At 45.9% G+C, this 23,213-nt stretch overlaps 3 protein-coding genes across 4 annotated transcripts; 1 reads left to right on the forward strand and 2 right to left on the reverse strand.

Annotated features, from left to right (window-relative positions):
* The first annotated feature begins 1,408 nt into the window (after positions 1–1,408).
* Positions 1,409–6,556, forward strand: LOC133920958 (phosphate transporter PHO1-2-like). Of its 2 annotated transcripts, XM_062365621.1 has the most exons (15): positions 1,409–1,806; positions 1,923–1,979; positions 2,086–2,371; positions 2,556–2,937; positions 3,502–3,550; positions 3,911–3,985; positions 4,086–4,215; positions 4,314–4,434; positions 4,593–4,836; positions 4,923–5,027; positions 5,115–5,159; positions 5,249–5,401; positions 5,498–5,779; positions 5,867–6,003; positions 6,094–6,556. In XM_062365621.1, the coding sequence occupies exons 1-15, from the start codon at positions 1,540–1,542 to the stop codon at positions 6,179–6,181; spliced, it is 2,421 nt and encodes an 806-aa protein (XP_062221605.1). In that variant the 5' UTR covers positions 1,409–1,539; the 3' UTR covers positions 6,182–6,556. The 2 variants fall into 2 exon arrangements, with proteins under 2 accessions (XP_062221605.1, XP_062221606.1); XM_062365622.1 differs by lacking the exon at positions 1,923–1,979.
* Positions 6,557–6,709: 153 nt separating this feature from the next.
* LOC133920957 (KIN14B-interacting protein At4g14310-like) lies at positions 6,710–10,397 on the reverse strand. Its single transcript, XM_062365620.1, has 3 exons — positions 8,346–10,397; positions 7,626–8,245; positions 6,710–7,367 (listed from the first exon to the last, which is right to left on the reverse strand). The coding sequence occupies exons 1-3, from the start codon at positions 10,257–10,259 to the stop codon at positions 6,836–6,838; spliced, it is 3,066 nt and encodes a 1,021-aa protein (XP_062221604.1). The 5' UTR covers positions 10,260–10,397; the 3' UTR covers positions 6,710–6,835.
* A 936-nt stretch (positions 10,398–11,333) lies between these two features.
* On the reverse strand, positions 11,334–15,811 carry LOC133920959 (uncharacterized). Its single transcript, XM_062365623.1, has 2 exons — positions 13,964–15,811; positions 11,334–12,111 (listed from the first exon to the last, which is right to left on the reverse strand). The coding sequence occupies exons 1-2, from the start codon at positions 15,461–15,463 to the stop codon at positions 11,719–11,721; spliced, it is 1,893 nt and encodes a 630-aa protein (XP_062221607.1). The 5' UTR covers positions 15,464–15,811; the 3' UTR covers positions 11,334–11,718.
* Positions 15,812–23,213: the final 7,402 nt, after the last annotated feature.

Below are 23,213 nucleotides of genomic sequence, written 5' to 3' on the forward strand. Positions count from 1 at the left end.
TATTGCCAGTCTGCAGGCCTTCGTTCCTGGTGACCCTCTTATTTCCCCCTCCTGTTCGCAAAACCCATCTTAGATCTGTGGTCAGAACTAGATCCTCGGCCTCCATGGCCAGCCTGGGGTCTTGGATCACCTGATCCACCCTCTCGGCCACCCCGGCCTCGGGAGTGGAGGTCATCCCTCGAGTGGCTTCACGAGCTTCCTTGCTCGTTCTGGAAATTGAAGCTCTGTTGAAGCTTGTGTAAAAGATAGCGCTTTCTGTGAAGATCTCCTGCCAAGAGATCATCTTCGTCCATCCAGACCTCCTCTTGCCTTCTCTTCCCCCAAGATCTCCCTTGATCTTGGTCCTGCCGCTATCCTTCACCAGTTGAGGAAAGGAGGCAACCAACGGCAAGGGGAGATCCAGAGGCCTCACCTTCCTCGCACCTGCGCCGAATCACTGGACATTCTCTCTAGAGGCTGGGAACCCTAGCTCAAGACATGAGGAACTCTTGTGGATCTAGATCCAAGGGTGCGGAATTCGTTGATGAGAGTGAGCGTAAATATCATGATGAGAGTACCCAAAACAGGGCTGGATGACTATTGGACCGCTCGGGGCCTCTGATTGCAATGACTGAGCCCGTAATCACCGGTCCAGGGTGAATCACCCTAGATTTTGTCCCCAATGATGGCGACGGTGCCACGGAGACTGCTAGCGAGATCGCCAGTCATAGTTCATGGCTGAGCCTCCCTTGCCCCTCCGCCTCCGCTAAATCTAAATCATGTGACACGCAACCCAAATCGATGTTTTCCCTAGAGAGCGATGGTGAATGAAAAAGATGATGTTTAATTACCTTAACAAGATGCACGCGTTCCTCCTCCGCCAACCACCATGGTTTCGCCAGAGTCTCCATAGACCCCTCCCTCAACTGTCGAAGAACATCTCTTAGATCGGGCAAGTAGAGTAGAGACACTACATAGACGTGCTCATCACCTTGAATGATGGCTTTGCACGATAGGGCAGAAGGGTCCCTGGAACATCGGTCCCGCAGCCATCTGAGCCTCGAGCACCAACACGAGGTGCCTAGCAGCGGTCGTCCCTGCCATCTACGTGCCTCCCGCCATCCCAACTGGGATCTCGCCGCCCTCTTCGTGAGGGCAGCGGATCGGGCACAGGCTGGCCACATAGGTATACGGAGCCAGGGATAGTAATCTAGACGGCAATGGCGAGGGGAAGGGGGGGTCTGTTGGGGCTGCTCACCAGAGCCCCCCCCCCCCCCCTCGCATCACGAGCCCACATCAGCGACGAGCCTCCCTTGATCATCGCGGTCAAGGCCAGCGGCACCTTCCACTTCTTGTCACACTTCATCCCTCTTGGCCCTCTCTCTCTCTCTATATATATATAAGCAAAATTGCATGTGCCATCACTCCTGCCTGTCCATGTCCCCTTCTCCACATATAAACACCACCGATTCCGAGAAGCAATCCGGGAGCAGTCAGCAGAGCCGTGGAGCTAGGCCCTAAATATAGGGCAGGGGCGGCAGCTGCCGCGGGTTGGTGAGGATGGTGAAGTTCTCGCGGGAGTACGAGGCCAGCATCATCCCCGAGTGGAAGGCCGCCTTCGTCGACTACAAGTGCCTCAAGAAGCTCATCAAGAGGATCAAGATCGGCCGCCGGGACGCCGGACACCACCTTCCACCACCGACGTCGCTCGTCTGCAAGGAGAGTGGCAGCAGCGGCTATGGCTTCTCGGTTCTTGATCCCGTCCGCGCCCTCGCCACCCGCTTCGCCGCGAAGCCGGCTCTGGCTCAGGCTCATGCAGCTTCACCAGTACGTTCGTTTTGTCATGTGTGTTGTCGCCCCCTTGGACCGTATAGAAATACGGTGTAACCACGTACGATGCTCAGTATTTCTGACGAGTATACGTACGTGGATACGCTTGGCAGGAGGAGGAGAGCTCGGAATCTGATTCAGGGGAGCTCGTGCGATCCACGGACAAGCATGTAATCAATTAAGCAGCATGAGCGGATTATTTTTAAATTTAACAAGTAATTAGGTAGTGTAGTTGCACGAGCGAGTGAGTGGATGATTGATTGACTGCGTGTGCAGGAGCGTGAGTTCCTGGAGAAGGCGGACGAGGAGCTGGAGAAGGTGAACAAGTTCTACGCGTCGCAGGAGGCGGAGCTGCTGGCGCGCGGCGAGGCACTCACCGAGCAGCTCCGCATCCTCGCCGACGTCAAGCGCATCCTCGCTGACCACGCCGCGTCATACCGCCGCGTCCGCGGTCGCCTGAGCCGGGCCGCCTCGGAGCCCCCCTCGCACTCGCCGTCCGTGAACGGGTCCAGCGGCCGGCACCTCCTCTCCGGCCTGGCCTCGCCGCAGTCCATGTCAGCTGGTAGGTGTAACCGCAACCGCGTCACGTCTCCACGGGTGAACCAAAGCGAGCACATGAACCCCACTGCCTTGCTTGATCGGCTCACCGCTTTTGCATGCATGGCCGCGTGGCGCGCGCACGTGATGTGACTGACGTGGACCGGTGGACGTGCCGTGCCGTGCCGTCCCGTGCATGATGTACGCAGATGGGAGCGTGGAGGCGCAGCAGGCGCGGGTGGCGGAGGGCGCGGCGGTGGCGGAGGAGGTGATGGCGGCGCTGGAGCGGAATGGCGTGAGCTTCGTGGGCGGGGGGCTGGCCAAGGCGAAGAAGGACGGCAGCGGCAAGCTGCTGATGGGGAGGGGCGCGCTGCTGCAGCTGCCGGCGACGGTGAGGATCGACATCCCGCCGACGAGCCCGGGGAGGGCGGCGCTCAAGGTGTGGGAGGAACTGGTGAACGTGCTCCGCAAGGACGGCGCCGACCCGGCTGCCGCCTTCGTCCACCGCAAGAAGGTCCAGCACGCCGAGAAGAACATCCGCGACGCCTTCATGGCGCTCTACCGCGGCCTCGAGCTCCTCAAGAAGTTCAGGTACGCCACGCCGTTTATATTGCCGTCATGCTACCAATTGGGTGTGTCATCACGTCCGTTGCATGTTCAAACTTGCTACGGCACTCAATCCGATCACACAAATTTAGACTTAGCTATGTTCCTTAGCTAGTATAAACCTGCATCTGATCTGATTGGGAAATGCAACTCCACATTCTGCTGCACACGCACGGTTTATCTCAACCGTTCATCTATCTCACATGATGCTTATACATCTATTGATGCAAATAAACGGTTCTGATAAATCATATGTTCGCATTCCTTAGCGAAATTTTCCCTTTCGACTTGATTCATCGACACGTATATATGTATCTGTATGTGCACACGGTTTAGTCTTAGACAAAGTTTGTGAAATTCCAGTCAGTTTGCATGGATGGAGGCAACTCAAACCATCCATGAAGTGAATCACGTAGGAGCCACGCATGCAGTAGTTTAGCTTATTAAACATGTCGTTTTCTTTTGTTGTTAATCGTGAGACTTTTGTTGTGTAGTGATGGATTGACTCCTTTTTCTGTTCTGTGTCATGTGTGGATTGGATGGATGCAGCTCTCTCAACGTAAAGGCTTTCACTAAAATATTGAAGAAATTCGTCAAGGTACTGTGTCCTAACCAACTAGGCATATATCTGTTCTTTTGAAATGGACGGACAAGAAGAGGGAAGAGGCTAAACAATACACCATAATAAAGAGAACTTGTGCACTAAACTCTATAGAGGAATATAGGTCCTCATGTATTATAATCGATCAAGTAACCAAAGAAGTGGCATAAAAACTAGTGCAGGTTTGCAACTGTATAAACACAAACCTTTTGTTTAGAACATAAAATTATCATATATTAGCAACATGGCAAATAGACGCACTGCATAGATCCTGATAATTTTGTGCGAAGAATTGAGATAGACACACGCTGATGTATTCCGATGTCCGCAAGTGACAAGAAATTCTCTGCATTCCAGGTTTCAGAGCAGCAGCGAGGCACGGACTTGTTTTCAGAGAAGGTGAAGAGGTCTCCATTCAGCAGCTCCGACAAGGTATCATCGTCTACTTCCTATCCGACGAACACGCTACACTTCTCTGAAGAAAACTATCTGAAGAAGGATTAACGGGCGATAAAAACTAAACCCTAAGCAGGTGCTTCAGCTCGCAGACGAGGTGGAGTACGTCTTCTTGAGGCATTTTGCAGGCAACGACAGGAAGGTGGCCATGAAGTACCTCAAGCCGCAGCAGCCCAGGAACACCCACATGATCACCTTCCTCGTAGGCGAGTAGCCTTGCGATAAAATCAATCGTCATCTTAATTTCACACCCCAGATTCTTAATCTATATTCTGACCTCGTTTTTGTGTGTGTTTGTTTTCAGGCCTGTTCACAGGCACATTCGTGTCGTTATTCGTCATATATGCAATTTTAGCCCATGTCGCTGGCATCTTCTCTTCTACTGGAAACACAGCCTATATGGAAATAGTTTACCATGTTTTCAGGTAATCCCTGAAGCTAAGGTCCTTGGCTTTTCTGGCCATAGTTGTGAATTCTAGTGCAGAAAGAATATTGCAAATCCTGATATAGTACCGGTTAGTTTTGGATGATCGAGGATGCAATTGTAGCTCAGAGTAACATAGTTTTGGCCTTGCTTCTGCAGCGTGTTTGCACTCATCAGCCTGCACGTCTTCCTGTATGGGTGCAATCTCTTCATGTGGAAGAGCACCAGGATTAGCCACAACTTCATATTTGATTTCTCGTCAAGCACCGCCCTGACGCACAGGGATGCCTTCCTCATGTCTGCATCGATCATGTGCACCGTCGTCGCTGCACTGGTCATCAATCTGTTCCTCAGGAACGCCAGCGCAACCTACGCCAATGCATTGCCCGGTGCACTCCTACTTGTAAGAAACACAATCCATGGAAAAAAAAATGTTGTGCTGCAGTAGACATGTACTGATTTCAGTTCTCAACCCTGCAACTGTTTCAGCTGTCAACAGGAGCTCTGTTCTGCCCATTTAACATCTTCTACCGCTCTACGCGCTACTGCTTCCTGCGTGTTATGCGAAACATCGTATTCTCGCCATTCTACAAGGTAAGGGGCCACGGATTTTGTTTTTCACTCCACAGACCGTTGGGAACATCAACATCCATCTGATGAGCAGACTGCCTTGCAATGCAGGTTCTGATGGCTGATTTCTTCATGGCTGACCAACTAACTAGCCAGGTAACACTAAGTCTTGTATACTAGGACTTTATGGAGCCCTTGCCATGCAGGTTCTTATGAGTTAACTATTTTTTACTTGTTTCTTCCAGATCCCACTATTAAGACACATGGAGTTCGCAGCGTGCTACTTCATGGCTGGAACTTTTCAGACTCACGCATATGCGACATGTACCAACAGCCAACAATACAAACACCTAGCCTATGTGATTTCCTTCCTGCCTTACTACTGGAGAGCAATGCAGGTATAAAATTATAAATTAAATCTACATATGAACGATGTAACTTTTGGCAATTTGTTTGGATTAATTCAGACTAAATGTTGTGCCCATGTTTGTTAGTGTTTGAGGAGGTACCTGGAGGAAGGACATGATATCAACCAACTTGCTAATGCCGGCAAGTACGTATCAGCAATGGTTGCAGCTGCTGTTAGGTTCAAGTACGCTGCAACACAAACACCATTCTGGGTGTGTATGGTCATCATTTCATCCTCAGCGGCCACCATTTACCAGCTCTACTGGGACTTTGTCATGGACTGGGGCCTTTTAAACCCCAAATCTAAGAACTTATGGCTCCGAGATGAACTCGTCTTGAAGAATAAGTCGATCTACTATGTGTCCATGGTATTATTCCTTGTTTACCTTATTTTCAATGCTAGGATTGACACAGGAAATAGCAAGTTCAGTAACCCTAATGCCTTTACAACGCAGATGCTCAACCTTGCTCTGCGTCTAGCCTGGACACAGAGTGTAATGAAGGTCCGTCTTGGTAAGGTGGAGTCTCGCTTGCTGGATTTCTCACTCGCTTCACTAGAAATTATCCGACGAGGACATTGGAACTTCTACAGGTAACAGAAAATACTAGTATAAAGCTGCAAACATTAGTTCCTACTTAGTATGTTTAGTTATAACCTGATGTATGCTTGATCGGCTTGCAGGCTGGAGAATGAACATTTAAATAATGCTGGAAAGTTCAGGGCAGTGAAGACTGTCCCATTACCATTCCGCGAACTTGAAACTGATTGATAGAGACAAGGGCTTCCCAATATCAAGGGAATTTAGGGCCAGAGTTCCAGGAACGGATACACAGACCCTGCTAATGCTTGCGCTAGATTTGGTGTCTAAGTGGTAATAAAGTAATCAGAGAGCATAACTAGACAAGATCATGGTGTTGCACATTCTAAGATGGAATAAGCTCAGACGGTCCATCGCATGGAGGGACCAGAGCACAGCTAAATGAGGCATTCTGGTCAGGAAATATGGGATGGATTCCTTATTGGTCGGTTGAAGATTGCTGCATGTTAATCAACTAACAAGATCTTAACTTCGATGACTAAGTTATGTATGTATCTAGGAATTGATGCCAGAAAAATATTGCATGAAGTCGTATGCTCCAGGGCATCATACTGACTTTGAGCAATGATTCTGTAAAGACAAGTAACAACCAAGTGCTGAGGAAGAATGTAAAAACATGAAAGGCACAAGATAAAAACAAGATACAGCAGATAGAAAATAATTGCAGGGGTAAAAACTAGATAATTTCTGCTAGCACGGTGAAAGCAAGATGCTTGACACAGCAGATGACAGCAGAAGTGAAACATAACTGAAGTACATATATTACATGACACATGATGCACACAAACACACGACAAATTGATAGAACACTCGATACATAGATAGCTACGACAAGTACCTCCAATGTGCTCGACGGTCTCTTGAGACAAGAAGAACCCTTGATGATGAGTAATCAAATGTAGGACAGTATAAATCATCAGGGCCAATTACTTCTCTTACTCCAATGGTGTTTCCACGGCCAAAGATGTAAGTTGGCTGCATGTCTTCCTTAAAGGTGTCAAAGGCAAACAGCCCCATACCGCATGCAGCCAAAACAAGGTTCGAGTTGCCCCATACTTGAGTTATCGAGGAGTGGTGGAAATGAGCATTGAACTCTGGTAACTCATAGGTTGCAACAAGCTTCCCCTTTCTTAGTGAGTATTGCTGGACTCGTGATCTCAGCCTCCCTTTTATTTGCAGCCTGCTTTCTGTGCTGCCAATAAATACCGAGTCTCCACGTGAGAAGATTGAGTTTGCTGTACCGCCGTGTCTTGCAATTTTAAGACCGATGCCAGCAGGTACACGGAAATCAAATACATTAACATTTTCCTGCGTGCTGAAAACACCATCATTTCCCTCCACCTCAGATGAACTAACCCTGCAAAATAAAACCACAAACAGGTTTTAGATAATGCGACCAAGGTATATGCTAAAAAGCAGATTTTAGTACTTCTCCTTCAGATACTTCCTCAACAGCAGGACAAGATATTTGCTGCTGTTGATAACTAAAGAAACAGAAGGGGAAAAAAAACTATATTCTGGTTTCAATAGCATAAGTTGATGTAACCTTAACAGGATCTTAAATACCACTAGAATGGGACACTGAACTGCATTTGAGGTGAGATTTGCTATTTACCTTTGACGCACTCCGCCGCCCACCTCAGCATCGGTGTTATTCACATGAAGGCAGTACACTTTCTTACCGGAAGAAGCAACAGACAACAAGGGTTCTGGGTTAAGCGAATTCACATCCCACAACCCAATTGATTCGCTGTCAGCAATCACTACTTTTCCCCTGCTACGCCATTGTAGCGGGCTGGAGTATTCCATTTCCATTACTGGATTGCTCACTTCCCATTGCATCACTACATCGCCATCACGGATATCATAGGCTGTGACCATCTTTTGCTTGCTAGCAGTGGAAAGCAGGAGAGGTCCACAAGGTTTATACCACCACTGCTGTCTTTCTACATTTGGCAACACAGAGATAGATCTTGATGAACCTACATTAGAGAGAGGCCCAAGAACAGCCCTGGATGGAGCAGAAGCATGAGAAGCCCCCTCATCAATATGAAATGCTTTTACTTCTCTGGTATAGTAATCCCAGCTGCAAAATCCAGTCTCCAACGCATTGCCAGCTGATGCAGCAACAACATATCTACCGGAACATCCATCTACACCTGGGGCGCGAATCAACCAGCAATCACCCCACATATTATTTGATATCATGCTGGGAGGCTTGTACTCAGATTTGAACTGCATCAGTACATTTAGTTGCAGTCAGCACTAGGAATATCTAATTAACGTTGCATAAAAAATGTTAACAGAGCAACATAGGCAGTAAATAACCAAATACCTCATGGTTTGCAATATCATAATAAGAGCATGTGCCATCTCCATGAGCAAGAAGAACAGCTTCACCCTCAGAAACAAACCATCCTCCTGTTGAAGACTTATTTCCTATTCCTGATAACTGATCATTGGAAGACTCCTCAGTTTCCTCCTGTACCATCATTGAGGACTTGTTTTCCTGCTCATCAAATTCTTCTGGCTTCTCAGTAGCAAGCAATTCAATTTCCTCATGATTGGGACCAACTGGATTCTTTGAACTACCTTGGCTTGATGTCTTGCTGGTAGCATCTGCTACTTCAGATATCATTTTATTTTCCAAGTTCTTAGCCCGGCGGTCCTTAAAGAAGCCATTCTCTTCACCATCTAAAGAAGCCAGAAACTCCATGGCTATACTGTTCTCATCATCATCAGGGTCAGAGGCAGAAGGTCCTGTTTTTCCATTAGAATCTTTCTTCATATCCATGGATGACTCCTGTTGAGTACAAGTAGAAGATCTGCGATCCCTCAGCAATTTGTGATGTGGAAAGAACCTCGCCTCCAGTTCATCGGTATTCACCCCTTTTCCAGCATGCTTCGGATCAACTGGCTTCACAACAGTGCATTTTGCAGCCCTTTTAACCTGAGAACTCTCACAGTCACTGCTATCTGCAGTACCTAGCTGAATCTTATTATCAACCTTGACATGAGAAATTGCCTTCTCAATGGCAGTTATTTCCTTCTGGATATTAGACAATATCTGCTTTGGCTCATCTGGGTTGTTCTCATCCAGCATTTCTTTGGTTTTCTTGATCTCAGTAGCAATCTTCTGAACCCTCCCTTCCAATGCAGCTAGTTTCTCATGCAGCTTGCTTGGGTACTTGTTCACAGCAGACACAACTTTAGCTGGCCTTCCCTCCCCACTTGCTGCAGCTTTCTCAAAAACTCTAATCTTGTCCGCCAATTTCTCCTTTTCTTCCTGTTTGTTATACTGATCATTACTCTTCTGTTGTTCTCTCACTCCGATAGGGGCATCATTTGAGTCCACCACATGGACAGTGAACACTGGGATGGCAGAACCGTTGCCTACCTCACCATCCTTCTGGGTAGCAGAAGAAGCTGCAGCTTTGGAAGAAGCTTCTACTGAATCAGCCTTTTTTGGTTGGATCTCCCTCACCAATTTCCTATCGAGCCCCTCTTTCTTCCTACTGATTTCATCACCTGCCTTTGCCTTCGAATCAAAGCCCTCTATTCTCCCACCAATCTCTTCAGTTTGCTTCTTCACATCAGCATCAAAGATCTCTGTTTTCCCTTTGATCTCATCACATTGCTTTGCCACATTCACACCAAAGCTATCTCTTTTCCCAATGATCTGCTTGGCCTTTGCATCAAAGCTCTCCCTTTTCCTGCCAATCTCATCAGTTTGCTTCGCCTTGGCATCAAAGCCATCTCTTTTTCTGCTGACCTCCTCGAAACCCTTGGCTTTCGCATCAAATCCCTCCCTTCTTCTGTCAATGACATCACCGCCAGCACCACCACTCCCTCTCCTGGCCTCTGAAGCCCTGGATCCAACAGCACTCACCGACCTCCTCCCTTTCTCTACAGAAGAAGCCCTGATCCCACCACTCGCACTCCGCCGCAAGCCCGCCTCCGCCACGGGGTCCCTCCCGATGGAAGCCCTCCCCGGCAGCAAGGAAGCCCTGAGGCTGGAGACGAGCTTCGATGACTCCACCGAGCTCGGGATCCTGCTGGCCCGCGGGATCGACGACGTGGACCGCCGCACGGCGGAGGTGGGCTTGGACGCGGAGTTCTCCTTGCCGGCGGCGGTCGGGCGCCGCGCGGACGAGGTGATGGAGAAGGGCTTCGGGGTGAGCGGGCGGGACGCCGCGGCCGTGGCCGTGACCTTGCCACCGCCGCCGCGGTCCTTGAGGCGGGAGGACATGGCGGGGCGGCGATGCAGGGTTAGGGTTTGGGGAGACGAGAGGAATGGTCGCTTTGATTTGAGATTTGGGAATGGCTGATTGATTTGGGATTGTTTCAGATTTCGAAATTGTTTGGGCGGGAGGCTGGATGTGGGCCCCGTGGTGCCACGTTGGCCTCGAAGGTAGGCCCACATGGAAGTAATAGAAGACCAATTTCTCGGCCTCAGCATTCCGAGTGGCTGAACATTAATTGTTAATCACCTCTCAAAAAATTAAATTGTTGAATTCTTATACAAAACGAGCATAAATTGTACTGTAGGTAGTCAATAAATGAAACTGAAAAATAAAGAAATGAATATATTCTAGTAATTTATATGCTATCAAAAAACGTTGACCAGTCTAGAAGGAATTAAGGGGCGTTATATTAAAAAGAAATAGATATCTAAATTTGAATTGAAGAGGACTCGAATTGAGTGATAGAGGTGTGCACTCACACCTCCCACCAACTTAGGCTTAGTTACTAAGGAATGAAATAGAACATTGTTGATTAGCCATAAGAAATGGATAAATAAAAATCCCTGAAAACAGAACAAAAGGAAGGCATAAATAAATGAGCAGAAGTGGGAGGCATATGGGAGAAGAGAGAATTTGAAGAACCAATACAAACATTTTCAGCGAACAGACCGCATAGCATAATTTTGGCGGTCAAAACCGGTGAAGTGGGCTGACTGCAGTAACATGTGTGTAAACCGAGATCCGAGAGTAAACTAGGATGGTGTCCAGTGTCCATCGTCATCAGTCAATCGAACAAAGATTATATAGATGATGGCCTCTCTACCACTCGACCTTAACCGTTACATTTCTATTCGCTGGGTCGCTGTCAACTGCATACGATCTGCTTAACCGGAACAACGCGCTAATCATTTAGTCGGTTTGGAAAACACAAGCAATGCAATGCAGTAGGCTGTAGTGTTATGCAACAGTAAAGTTTCCCTTGGAAACAAAGTCTGCTGAAATACACTGTGAATTGAGCATGCAGTAGAACTAGAAGACTAAGGAGAAGGAATGGAAGCCATCAACAGCAGCAAACGGAGTGGAACAAACAAGCATGTGCATTGAGCTTCCTCTTTGCGAGAAAATCGCTGCATATTCGTAGTCTTCCATACAACAGGGGGAGCGGGGCACTACAGCCCCCTCCAACACATTTTTCAACAACAGGGCCATATCATCATCAAAGATACATCCAGCAAGGTGAAAAAAGGAGGGGGGCAAAAATAGCATTGAATTACAGATTAGGGGGGTATAAGCCATCCTGTACGTTCTCAAGGAGATCCGACTCCGATTAATCACCACCACCACCACCACCACGCTGCGTGAATGGTGCAGGTACATTATCAATCTGCGTCAGGCGTCCAGCTGCCATCAGCAACTAACGTCTTAAGAATGCAAAGACAACTTACTATGCTGGTGAAAATGTGTTTACTCGAAGCCATCCATCATGGGGTGATGGCCTCCTTCCGAAGTGTTTTTCGATGACTGTTTTCGGGCTGAATTCCGCCTGCTCTTGGCTTTCTTTGCCTTCATCCTCCGCTTCTTCTCGTTGGCATCAACCCAGGTGTAGTCAGATGGTATGTGGAATGGATCAACCTCATCTTTCCAGTTCCGACTATCACCGCTGTCACTGGACTGCGCACCTCGGCCCCCTTTTACCCAGGAATACCATGAACCTGATCCTTCTGATTCTTTGGCCTTTGCATCCTGAAATTGTGTTGGGCTTGAAGGTGGGGTGGCAAACTCGTCTAAAGGCTGTAGTTCTTCAAACTTTGTGAACGTCACAATGACTCGTATAGTTGGAACAATGGGGATGGCAATCTGAAATAAGATGCTACACAAAGTCAGAGATCACTCTGCCAAAATTGAGCTTAATGCATTAAGTTGCTGTCATCTGTGGTTATTCTCTTCTGTGGTAATCAGAAGAAAATACCACTCAGAATGCCCTTCAAGCAGAATAACACAAATATCAACTTGCTATGTCCGTGTGGAGCTTTTCATGATATCACCATGTAATTTACACAGTGAACAGTGACTGATTCCTTAAGGAAACATACACAGCAGAAAGGGACACTCCTACAAGGTAAACCATACTTCCACCATTCCACAAAACCCTTCAAGGCACACTAATGCCTATGGTTCTTTCCACCAATCCATGCTTACTTCAATCAATGATGAAACATACTCTATCCTTTCATATGCCTCAAATAAATAAATAAATGCATCATCTGATCTAGTAGCCTTTTCAGACAAGCTATCAAGCAATGGAAAGACAAAAACAGTACTTGATGGGCTAATGGGAAATAAAACTTGGTACACATCAAAATGCTAAAAGAGCAGACGAATTGCAAAGAAATTTCACATTCCATCAGTATAGATGACAAACAAAGATCAGTGTTCTAGCTCAGCCTGGATAATAAGATATCTCATGCAGTAACATTTGACAGGGAAGAGTGGTCAGGAAATGTCGATGGAGGAGTAGGACGTATTATCAACTACCTTTTGAGCTCTAAGGTCAGTATGGAGCAGTGGGGAATTAGTTTTCTGGTGGCTTGGAGTAGGACCCAACTAATCAAGACTTGAATGGAGGAAGAGACAAAGTGGATGAGTGGTTGAGGAGCATAAGGAAGTTTTGAAGATAACAAGATGAAATAGATATACTTTTGGCAGCTTCTGAAATCTGCGAGACTATTGAACTGGGTGGTGGGAGCAGCAACCCACTAGCCATTGTTAAAGGATTTAAAGTTGATTGACAAAACAGTAAAGATGTGACAAACAGATGAAAAAAAAGATAGTTCGCACTAGATTCTACAACTCAATATTGTACCATATCCATGGGAATTTGCATAAAATAATGAAAGAATGGATGCATAAATCTAATCTCAATAATAGTGCTATATGTTGCATGTTATAAACTGTATACCACACGTTTATCATATCCATTTGAAAACATATCCGTTGTCAGCCTCCACTTATTCCAAAAGGCATGAGCTAACAGTATTTAGTAGCTTAAAAGCAAAGTTTTTGCTTACTCGGTTGTCAGTTCACTATTGATCTTATGAGAGAAAAGTTGTGTGGTACAAGTGCCATTGTATTTTCTTTCAAGCAGGCAGGAGTGGACACCACATCTTATGATTGTGTCCTTGTTAGTGCAAATAATTGATTACCAGGAAGACACACATAAGATGCACCAGTTTTATACATGAACAATACTTACTAACAGTTTTTAAAAACAATACTTATAAAAAAAAATACCAGTCCCAGGGAAAAACAAAAAATATCAGTCCCGGGGAAAAAACATGAATAGCCAAACATCAGTGTAGGAATAGATTGAACTATTCACAATAGAGATCCAAAAATACGATGAACAACATATAGCAGAAGTCAACAAGGATAAGGGCAAGGATATGGCACAACGGATGCATCTGACAACAGCTTTTCAAGCAACCAGCGTGGAGTTTTAGACTAAACTTGTTGCCCTTACAGTGTGCAAACAGTTGTCGGTTGTGGTACAAAAACTGATATGACAGAATATATTGAGTAGCAAAAAGCCATAGTTGTCCATCAAGATGATTGAGAAATTGTAGGCATGCAAATTGATTGGAATAAACGGCAAGATGCAATCAGTTGGAAATTTTAACTGAGATGGCATGGCAAGTTGCTAGATGATTACCTTGACTGGAAATGTGCCTGTAGGAAGCTTGGTTGTCAGGAGTTCCCTAAGCCTCCTGACAGCCTTTACTTTATTTGCTAAGACATCAAGCAGAGGGATCAGTTCATCTGTCTTCAGAGGGAAATCCGGTGTCAGCCACAACACTGGTCTTAACCCCTTCTTGTACTCGCTTTCATGTTTATTAGAATCGCCTGATGAACCACCCTTCTTCTTCTTCCCACTGCCCTTCTCCTTTTGCTTCCCTGGATCACCCAATTCATCCTTACTCCCCGCCTTTGATGGCTTCTCATCACTCTTGGGACCTTTCTTGCCGCCCCAACCAAACCATCCCTTCTTATCTTTCGCCACACCATTTGCATCCATATGACCGGCCCCACTGTCACCATCGTCGCCCCTTTCCTCAAATTCCTCTTCTTGGTTCCCCATCCTCAACGCAGAATCAAGCTGCCTCCTCTCCTCAGCTGTCAACACTTCATCTAACTCAGCATCAAGCTCTGCACCCCTCCCGTTCTTCTCCTCCCCATCCATCGCAAACAGCTCCTCATCTGTCATTGCCCCTGGCACCCGCCTAGACTTCACGGTCACCAGAACGTTTAACATGTCATACACCTTGGCTTTCCAATGCCCCACGGCTTCCGTCCTCTCTTGCCGGCGCCAATTCAAGTGTGGCACGAGCTCCGCCTGCGTCACGTCGATCCCAGGACGGTACATATTCGTCTTCGACATCAATGCCACCTCATGCGCCACCTCCGACTCCGTTGGCTGCACACCTGCTCCCTCCAACGCATCTGTAATCTCCTTATCCTTATGAGCCAGCACGATGAGGGAACCCGGCTGCAACTCCTTACCCCCAGCATCCTCGGGACTTGCACCATCACCCAGAAACAGGAACGTCTGATCCGAGCGCTGGATGCGGAAACCGTCAAAGCCAGCAAGCGTCATGTCGGCCCGCAGTGCAGCCCCACGCTTCCAAATGCGGTAGGTGTCGGACGGGGCAATGCGGCCAATGAATGGTATGACGGAGGACTCGAAGTGGAAGGAGATCTCCATGTAGAAGTCGCGGATGCGGTTGATGGAGGCAAGGATGCGCGGGAGGCGGCGGCCCCACTTGGCCCAGGCGAGCGGCTGGTAGTGGCGCGCGATGATGGTGGCGATGGCCTCCTCGTGGGTGCAGACAGCCTCCTGAAGCGCGGACCATCCATCGGCGTTCTGGAGCGACCAGTCAGCGCCCGCGGACATGAGGATGTCGGCGGCGACGGGGTCGCGGAGGCGGACGGCGAGGTGGAGTGGGGTCTCCCTCCGCGGCACGTCGCGGCGGTCGATGACGGAGGAGACGGCATCGGCCAAGGCCTCGCCCGCGATGGACTCCTCCTCGGTGGCCACCTCGCCGGCGCGCGGCAAGCGGGGGAGGCTGGCGACCAGCCTCCGAAGCGCGGCGTGGTCCCGCCGCGCCACGGCGAGGTGCGCCGGGCTGTGCGCGTACTTGGACACGTCGTCCATGGCCCGGGACGGGAAGCCTCCCCACCCGAGAAGCCGTGGGTCCGCCCGCGGCGCGCTCCTCGCTAGGTCGGTCGGATCTGGGACGGAGGAAGGCACATGGGGGTGGAGGGTCAGATCTGGCGCGGCGGGGGAGGACGGTCGGGATCGCCGCACGCGGCCGCGCTCCGGCGGCGCCGACGGGGAGGGGCGGGCGGGCGAGAGAGGGTGGACGAGCCGAGCGGTGGGAAGGGGGGGGGGACCGTAGGGCGAAGTGGTCCTCCTATTCTGGGACTCCGTGTCTCAGTTATTTCCCCCCTTCTCCCTCTCTCTCGCGGCCTCGCGGGTAGGAGACGGACGGAGGTTGTAGGGACGGCAGTTTGCCCCGGCGGGTCGCGGGTCTGTGCGGGTTTTAAGACTCAGCGAAGACGGGTTTGGTGGGAAAATGGACTTACATGGCTATCGGGTTGGGGTCCCGAGATCCAGGTGTGGATCTCATTGCCCAGCCCACCCGAATTCATGGCCTAGCCCACTCCTCCGGCACATTGCCCAGCCTAGCGCGCTCGGCTTTCTAGCGAACCCTTCCCGGTGCCCCTGGCGAGCCCTGCCGCAACCCCGCATCGCTCTCCCCAGCGCCGTTCTCTACGGCGCTAGCGCTGCCCTCCCAGGCGAGCCTCGGCGTGTGCCCACGCCACCCTCCCCGGTGTCGTGGAGCTGGGCCGTGCCGAGGGCGCTGACCAACCGTGGTGGCTGTTTCGGGTTGCCTTGTTGGTCTTAGCTCCTCGTCGAGCTTAGGGGTGGGTGGTTTTGTGTTCAGTATTTTTAAGATAGGACTAGATTTGAAAATTCGAGTTTAGATTGGATATGTTCTTTTTTTTTAATAATGGTAAGTATGAAAAGTGAAATAGTTGTTTCTCTTTCCTTCAGCGCCTCTTGTTGTGTATGGAGCAAAAACCAACTACTACCGTGGAGTATTGATGATTTGATGGACATCATCGAGTGGTTTGATCAGCTTCCATGAGAACAATTGTGAACCAAGTAAGGTAAGCCACCATTGATGAAACGATGAGTGATCTTCACTCTTACATATTCTCGATGCATTATTATGCTTGCAATCTGCTAATTTGGACCAAACATGTTTGTTTGCCACACAAAATCTGCTTTAGAGTGGTCTTGATGGGCCGTGGTTAACTAGAATCGAACACGGCATAGGAGCGGCAAGACGAAAACACGACCGATTTGGATGTGCTGTACAATGTCGCTAACACTGTCATTGATGCTATATTGATATGTAGCACCTGACTATGATTTTACCAAATCTTGGTGTGGGTACCAATGTTGATAAAAGGGAGAACGGTTCGAAGAACTCATCGGAAGGTCCGGTGATCAGAGAAGATATATATCGAAGCATTTTGTTTAGAAAAATTTGCAGCCATTGAAATTAAAGATCAAAACACAGGATGATCTGATGATCAATGTGTTGCACACATCAGATAATAAACAGTATAAATAGACAGAAATAGTTCAACACACCAGAAGGTCCGGTGTATGTATTGTACACACCGAAGGCTTAACACCGGACTAATTTACACAGGGTGCCAAGTATTGAAGAACGAAGTTTAAGGCACAAGATGGTTCGGTGATGGATGTTGTGTACACCGGAGTATTATTTCTAGAGAGAGTTGCATTAGCTCGGTTGGCTAAAGTCAACTCATCGTATAGTCCGGTGATGAAGTAGTGTGTATCGGATGTTTTTATCGGAGCAATTTACACAGAGAGAATGCAGTTAGCTTGGATAGCTTAGGATAATTCACCGGATAGTCCGGTGATTGAGATAAAATATATACCAAAATATCTGGTGTTCACAGAGGCTTGAGTGGGGTTCCAATGGCTAGTTTGTGACAGTGTATTCACCAGATGGTCCGGTGAAAACACTAACTAGAGTCAAGAAATTTTTTAGCTGTTGGGTTAACAGCTAGTGCGTTGATTTAAGATTATAAATACATCTCCACTTAGTCATTTGAATGTGTGACATACAACTAGAGTCAAGAGAAGTTAATATTCACCTGAGAAGACATTTAAACTAACAAAATGCTTAAAGTGATCATTCAAGGCGATTAAGCACACCATTAGAAAATAATTAGTACTTATAGGCTTAGAGAGAGTATTGCTAAGTGATCGATGCCTAGAGAGTGGATCAAGAAGTGATCCAATCTTGTACCAAGTGATATACCGGTACCTTAGAGTCTTGGTGATTCATCGGCAAACTTGTTGATACTCCGACTTGGTATGGAGCGGTGATAAGAAGCGTATACGGGGACACGAAGACCCTTATCTTGGTGGCTTAAGCTCCGAAATGATCACGGCGGTAAGTAATCGGAAGAGATGATAGTGGTAAGACATTACCTTAGTGGCTTGTTGACTCATTCGGGTGAAGGCTTTGTCTTTGTGACTTGATGCATCAAGAGTTATGCCTGGGTGTCGACCGGAAGCATATCCTTTGTGAAGCTTTAACACGGACTAGGGGTGGTATTCATGCCATCGATACCACGGGATAAATATCTTTTTACTGAGTTTGCTCTTTTTGTCTTATTTATATTTTTATAATTTAACTTATTAGATAGATTGCGAGCAGTTTGATTGTTAATATAGATTCGTTAGATAAAGTTAGAACATATTTAGATATAATTTAATATAGATTTATCTTGTATAATTTTTTAAGTTAAAATAGTTTTAAATATCCTAATTTATTCTACTCTTAAGACGTCATCGATCCTTTCACTCATACTTATCCAATTTGATTGGGGAAACTTGAATCAGATTGGATAGAGATAAACTCGTGCTATGGATAGGAATTGGATGGTGGTCTCGTTTGATGACTTCTAGATGATTTTTCCCTTTGTACTCTGGAGTTTGGATTGAGTTTGTGAGGATCTCTGGTGGTTTGGCTTGGAGATAAGAGGTAGACAGAGGGCGGCTGTTGTGAGGTTCAATGGTTCATCACGGTAAATATTTTGACACTGCAATTTGCTGAGAATCAGTGAGCTTGTTATCAGATTGATCTTTCTTGTGAAGATTGTTTCCTCAAATTACAATGTTCAGGTTTTGACAGTGAGAGCAAAGATTAGGATCATAGGACTTGCAAATTTCATATTATTATTCTGAGAGATACTGGCAGCTGCAGAAACTCCGTGAGAGCTTCACAAGTCGTATTGTGTGTTAGGCCCCAATGCAACCATTAACCTTAATAAATTGACAAACTTTGTTTGATCTGATTCACACTTTGTCAATTTTGGACGGACATTTGCTTGGGAGGTAAAGCTATCATACCCATGGAGGAGGTAACCATAGCAACATACACTCAATCAACCAAACATGATGATGTACGAGTCGTACTTATTCCATATAAACAACCAAACAAATATATATATATTCATATATATAGTTAAATAAAATATCATACATGTATCATCCCAGAATCATCCTATTGTTCTGCATTAAAAACTGTCGAACCCTCGAAAGGTTCCTGTCAAACATGCCTTTTACCGTGATATATAATTTAATTTCTAAGGCTACGAAGAATAAGACTGATCCAGAATCTACTTGGGAACCTACAGGGTTACATACTAATCTATCTTGCGTTCTCCTCATCCGTCAGAAAAACGAAATGAAAAAGAAACGGAGCTACCAAACGATTTTTTAAAATAATAATGTTATATTGGAAAATTGTAAAAATATTATTCAAATGAGAAATTTACAGAAATATGTGCTAATCGGCACTACAATACCGACTAGCCGTGCACAGACAATGTTCAAAGAAAATTTTATAATTTTTCATATAGTCTTAGATGAAGATAATCTTTATATAAAATTATACACATCAACAATATCTATAACTTTACAATCGAATACTTTTTCATTTGAATCCGTTTAGATGCCAAAAATAGTTATAAATTGTAGATCTAAAAACACTATATCTGAAAATTTTAGTCACCTTTTTACATCTAAATGGATTCAAATGGAAAAATCTTTAACTACAAAGTTGTAAATATCGTCGATATGCATAATTTTTATATAAAAATTATCTTCATTCGAGATCGTATAATAAAGTTATAATTTTTTTAATATAATCTACATGACACAAGATCTGTCTACAATCGGAGTGCTGACACGTTTCCTGAGGAATTATATGCTGGCTATTCGGTTGCCGACAAGAGACTTGTCGGTACTCCGATTGCCCATAGATAGCTAGTCGACAATTGGAGTACCGACCCGCACCTATTTATATGATTTTCTTATTTTAAATATTATTTTTGTATTTTCTAAGAAAGTAATATTATTTCAAAAAAATTGCCACTAAACAACATGCCTGTCGCTATTAGCAGCTTGCACAAACCATGCGATCAGCCAAGACGACGAGAGAGAGGCGTTGAAGTCGCTGGTTGCTCGGCCGTCTGCTGTTGCCGTGTTGACAGACAAATTCACACTAGAATAAAACCGAAGCGGTTGAGTCAACAAATCACCATTCGTCACCGGTCGAGCTGAGCAGGCAAGAAAAAATCTTGCTGGGTTGGTGCCTGACGATGACGAGCCTAGTTGCCAACTGCAGAGAGCCTGTACCTGTGCATTTAGTTGCACTGGATCAGAGATCGAATGCTTCTGTCCATGGCGAGATTTGCAAGCTATGGCGGACCCAGGAATGAAGCTGTGCCGAGACTAGGTCACTGTACATTGAGTTGATATGAAGATATTTGGATTGATTTGAAGTTATATGGGTTAATTTAGGTTGAATACTATATGAAAATTCATGGGATTTTATGGACTAGACCTGTGCTGCAGCACTCAGCACGGGTACATGCTCTCTGCAGTTGGCAACTCAGCTCGTCATCGTCAGGCACCAACCCAGCAAGATTTCTTCTTGCCTGCTCAGCTCGACCGGCGATGAATGGTGATTTGTTAACTCGACCGCTTCGGTTTTCTTCCAGTACGATTTTCTTATTTTAAATATTATTTTTGTATTTTCTGATAAAATAATATTATTTCAAAAAAAAACTGCCACTAAACAACATGCCTGTCGCTATTAGCAGCTGGAGTATTATTAAGCTGCACTGCAAGTAGGTGCATAGGTTTGATCTCTTGCTACAGGGCACAGCTGGAGAGAAATGGCGCCATTAGCTATGTCTCACTGTTCCCATGTTGCTCTGTGCATCCAGACCCCTCACAGAGTTTTTCTTTTCTGAACGAAAATCAGTTACAGAGTTTCAAAAGTAAAATTCGCCAAAGATCCTGCATTTACTAGAGTGAAGGGATTTTTTTACTGCACTGAACTCTGAAGATTTTTTTAAAAAAAACTCTGAAGAAGAACTATGCCGTCTGTGCATTCCCTATCTGAAAAAAGTTCAGAAGCTGCAAAGTAACAATCTGCAAAAATGTAAGTATTCACTATATAAACAGGCTGAAGTAGAGCCAGGGATTTATACTTCCAAACTCGTTGAGTAACAACGGCCTATCCATCTGTTCCATATCCTGCAGGCTCACCCAATGGATCGAATACTTTTGTTGCTAGTGCTGCTGAACTGAGCTGCTGATTCAGTGATTCTGCCTCCTGGTCTACTAGATTTGAGATGGGCAAAGCAGTGGCAAGATACAAATAAGATCGGCGACAGGTGTGCGCGTGAACTGGACCCAGTCCAGTGCATGGCGACTCATCTCTCTCATGTGAGCTGGTCCCCTCCTCTCATCTCTCTCATGTGACCATGCCTTCCCAGAGCGACACCTCCCCCTCCTCCCTCCATGATAAGCAGGCAGGGAGCTGAGGCTGGGCCAAGCTTGCAGCGCCGAGACCATGCCTTGTGTTAGCGGACAGTGAGTGACCTAAGGCTTCGGAGGCTGTCTTGTTTGGCTGGGATCGTGCAGTAAACAAATGGTGATGAGTTGTTTGTCGGTTTAGTTTATGAGATTGTGCGGCATTTTTCTTCTTATCTGGAAAAGGTTGATGCGTGATGATGATATTAACAGATGTATGTCGTGATGTCTTAGGAAGGATTACGTGCTAATTATGGGGAAGAGCGTGCCACTTTATTCGCTGGCTAAGCACTTTGAACATCATGCCACCTTTTGAAGGCAACCATCATGGATATTTTCATCAATCATGAGTGGAGTTTTAGCAATAAAATATATATTTAACAATGAGCATTATCTATTTGTTAAATCTCATTTACTTAACTAGTGATTTTTGGCTAGACGAGTCTACATTATAGCAAAACATTAGACCATCTCCAACCATATTCCCTTCATTTCGTTCCCTTCCCGATTCCCTTCCCCGTTCTCATTCCCTTTATTTCCTCTCATCTCCAACAGCTTCCCCTCGAGGAGAATCGTGAAGGGAATGGAGAGAGAATACCGTCCTGAAGGGAATGACCCTGGGAATCCCGTCGTGACGGGAACCGTGAAGGGAAACCGTTGGAGCGCTGAAGGGAACGAAAATCCCGTCGTGAAGGAATTCTGGCCCCTGAAGGGAAACCGTTAGAGATGGTCGTAAGTAACACCTTTCGTACGTCTTTAAGTGTAACTGCTAGTATATTATTTTATTGCTTTATCTAAAAAAAACACTCTGAAAAGGCTGGACAAAGCCTTAAGATCCAATGATATGGATAGGGGGTATTCTTTTTTTCACTATGAGGAATTGATAATCGCTCACTTAATACTCTATCCCACATATATAGACTCAAAGCAGCCACATATCATACTCAGTAGCAATTGTCACTTCTTTAAAATAGTAACTGAGCAATTATTCCTGTAGATAGGGCCGAACTGGAAAAGCCCATGTGAGCGTTCATACGGGCCTGGATAGGAACGTTCCCTCTCTCATGGGCCACCCCTATAGTGCTCTCCGATTGGCCCATATTCAATTGCAGTATTAATTCATTAATTGCCATTTCGCCCATCAATATATCGGTCTGAGTTTCGAGTAAGCGTAGTTAAAACCGTCCAAACAGTTAATCACATGCTCCACACCGGATGCAATGAAGATGAGATTTCAATTGCATGTTTAATCGGCAAAACAGTGTATTAATGCTAGAAGATAACTCAGCTCGATCAAACGGCATTTTTACTGTGAAAGCTAGTTCCACTCTGATCAAACTCGGTGACCATTCGATTGGCTTTTCTGTCACAATACTCATAACACCGAACCGCAGATATAATGAGATTTATGGGAACATGTAACGTTACAGATTTAGTAGTAATTAATAGTAGTACTAACCCAAATCCAATTCAATTTGGGTGCACGGTCAAATTCAATTTGAGCAGTCCAGCTCCACCGTTTCCGACTTCACCTTTTTTTTCTACCGTAAATCTCATGTGCACAGCCGAAGAGGGTGACAGATCTATAATATCCTCTCCAATCATATTCTTTTATTTCGTTTTCTTTCTAATTCCTTTTTCTATTTACATATTATTTATTTTTCATCATCTGCAACAGCTTCCTTTCGAACATGAAGGGAAGCCGTTAGAACATCTTCATGTTTTCTCTTCGCGAGTTATACTCCCTTCGAGAGGGTATTTTCCTTCATGAAGGTATTTTTACCCTTTAACGTCCTTCATAATTTTCTTCACAAATGTATTTTCTTTCCTATTTATTTTATCTCGAGATTCTCTCTATTTCACCTTCACGATTTACTTAAAAAAATTATTGAAGATGAGAGAAAATAAAAAAATAAAAAAAAGAGAATAAAAAAATAACAAAATAAAAGAAATATAGTTAGAGATACTT

Source organism: Phragmites australis, chromosome 6 (assembly GCF_958298935.1).
Source record: "Phragmites australis chromosome 6, lpPhrAust1.1, whole genome shotgun sequence".
NCBI lineage: Eukaryota > Viridiplantae > Streptophyta > Magnoliopsida > Poales > Poaceae > Phragmites > Phragmites australis.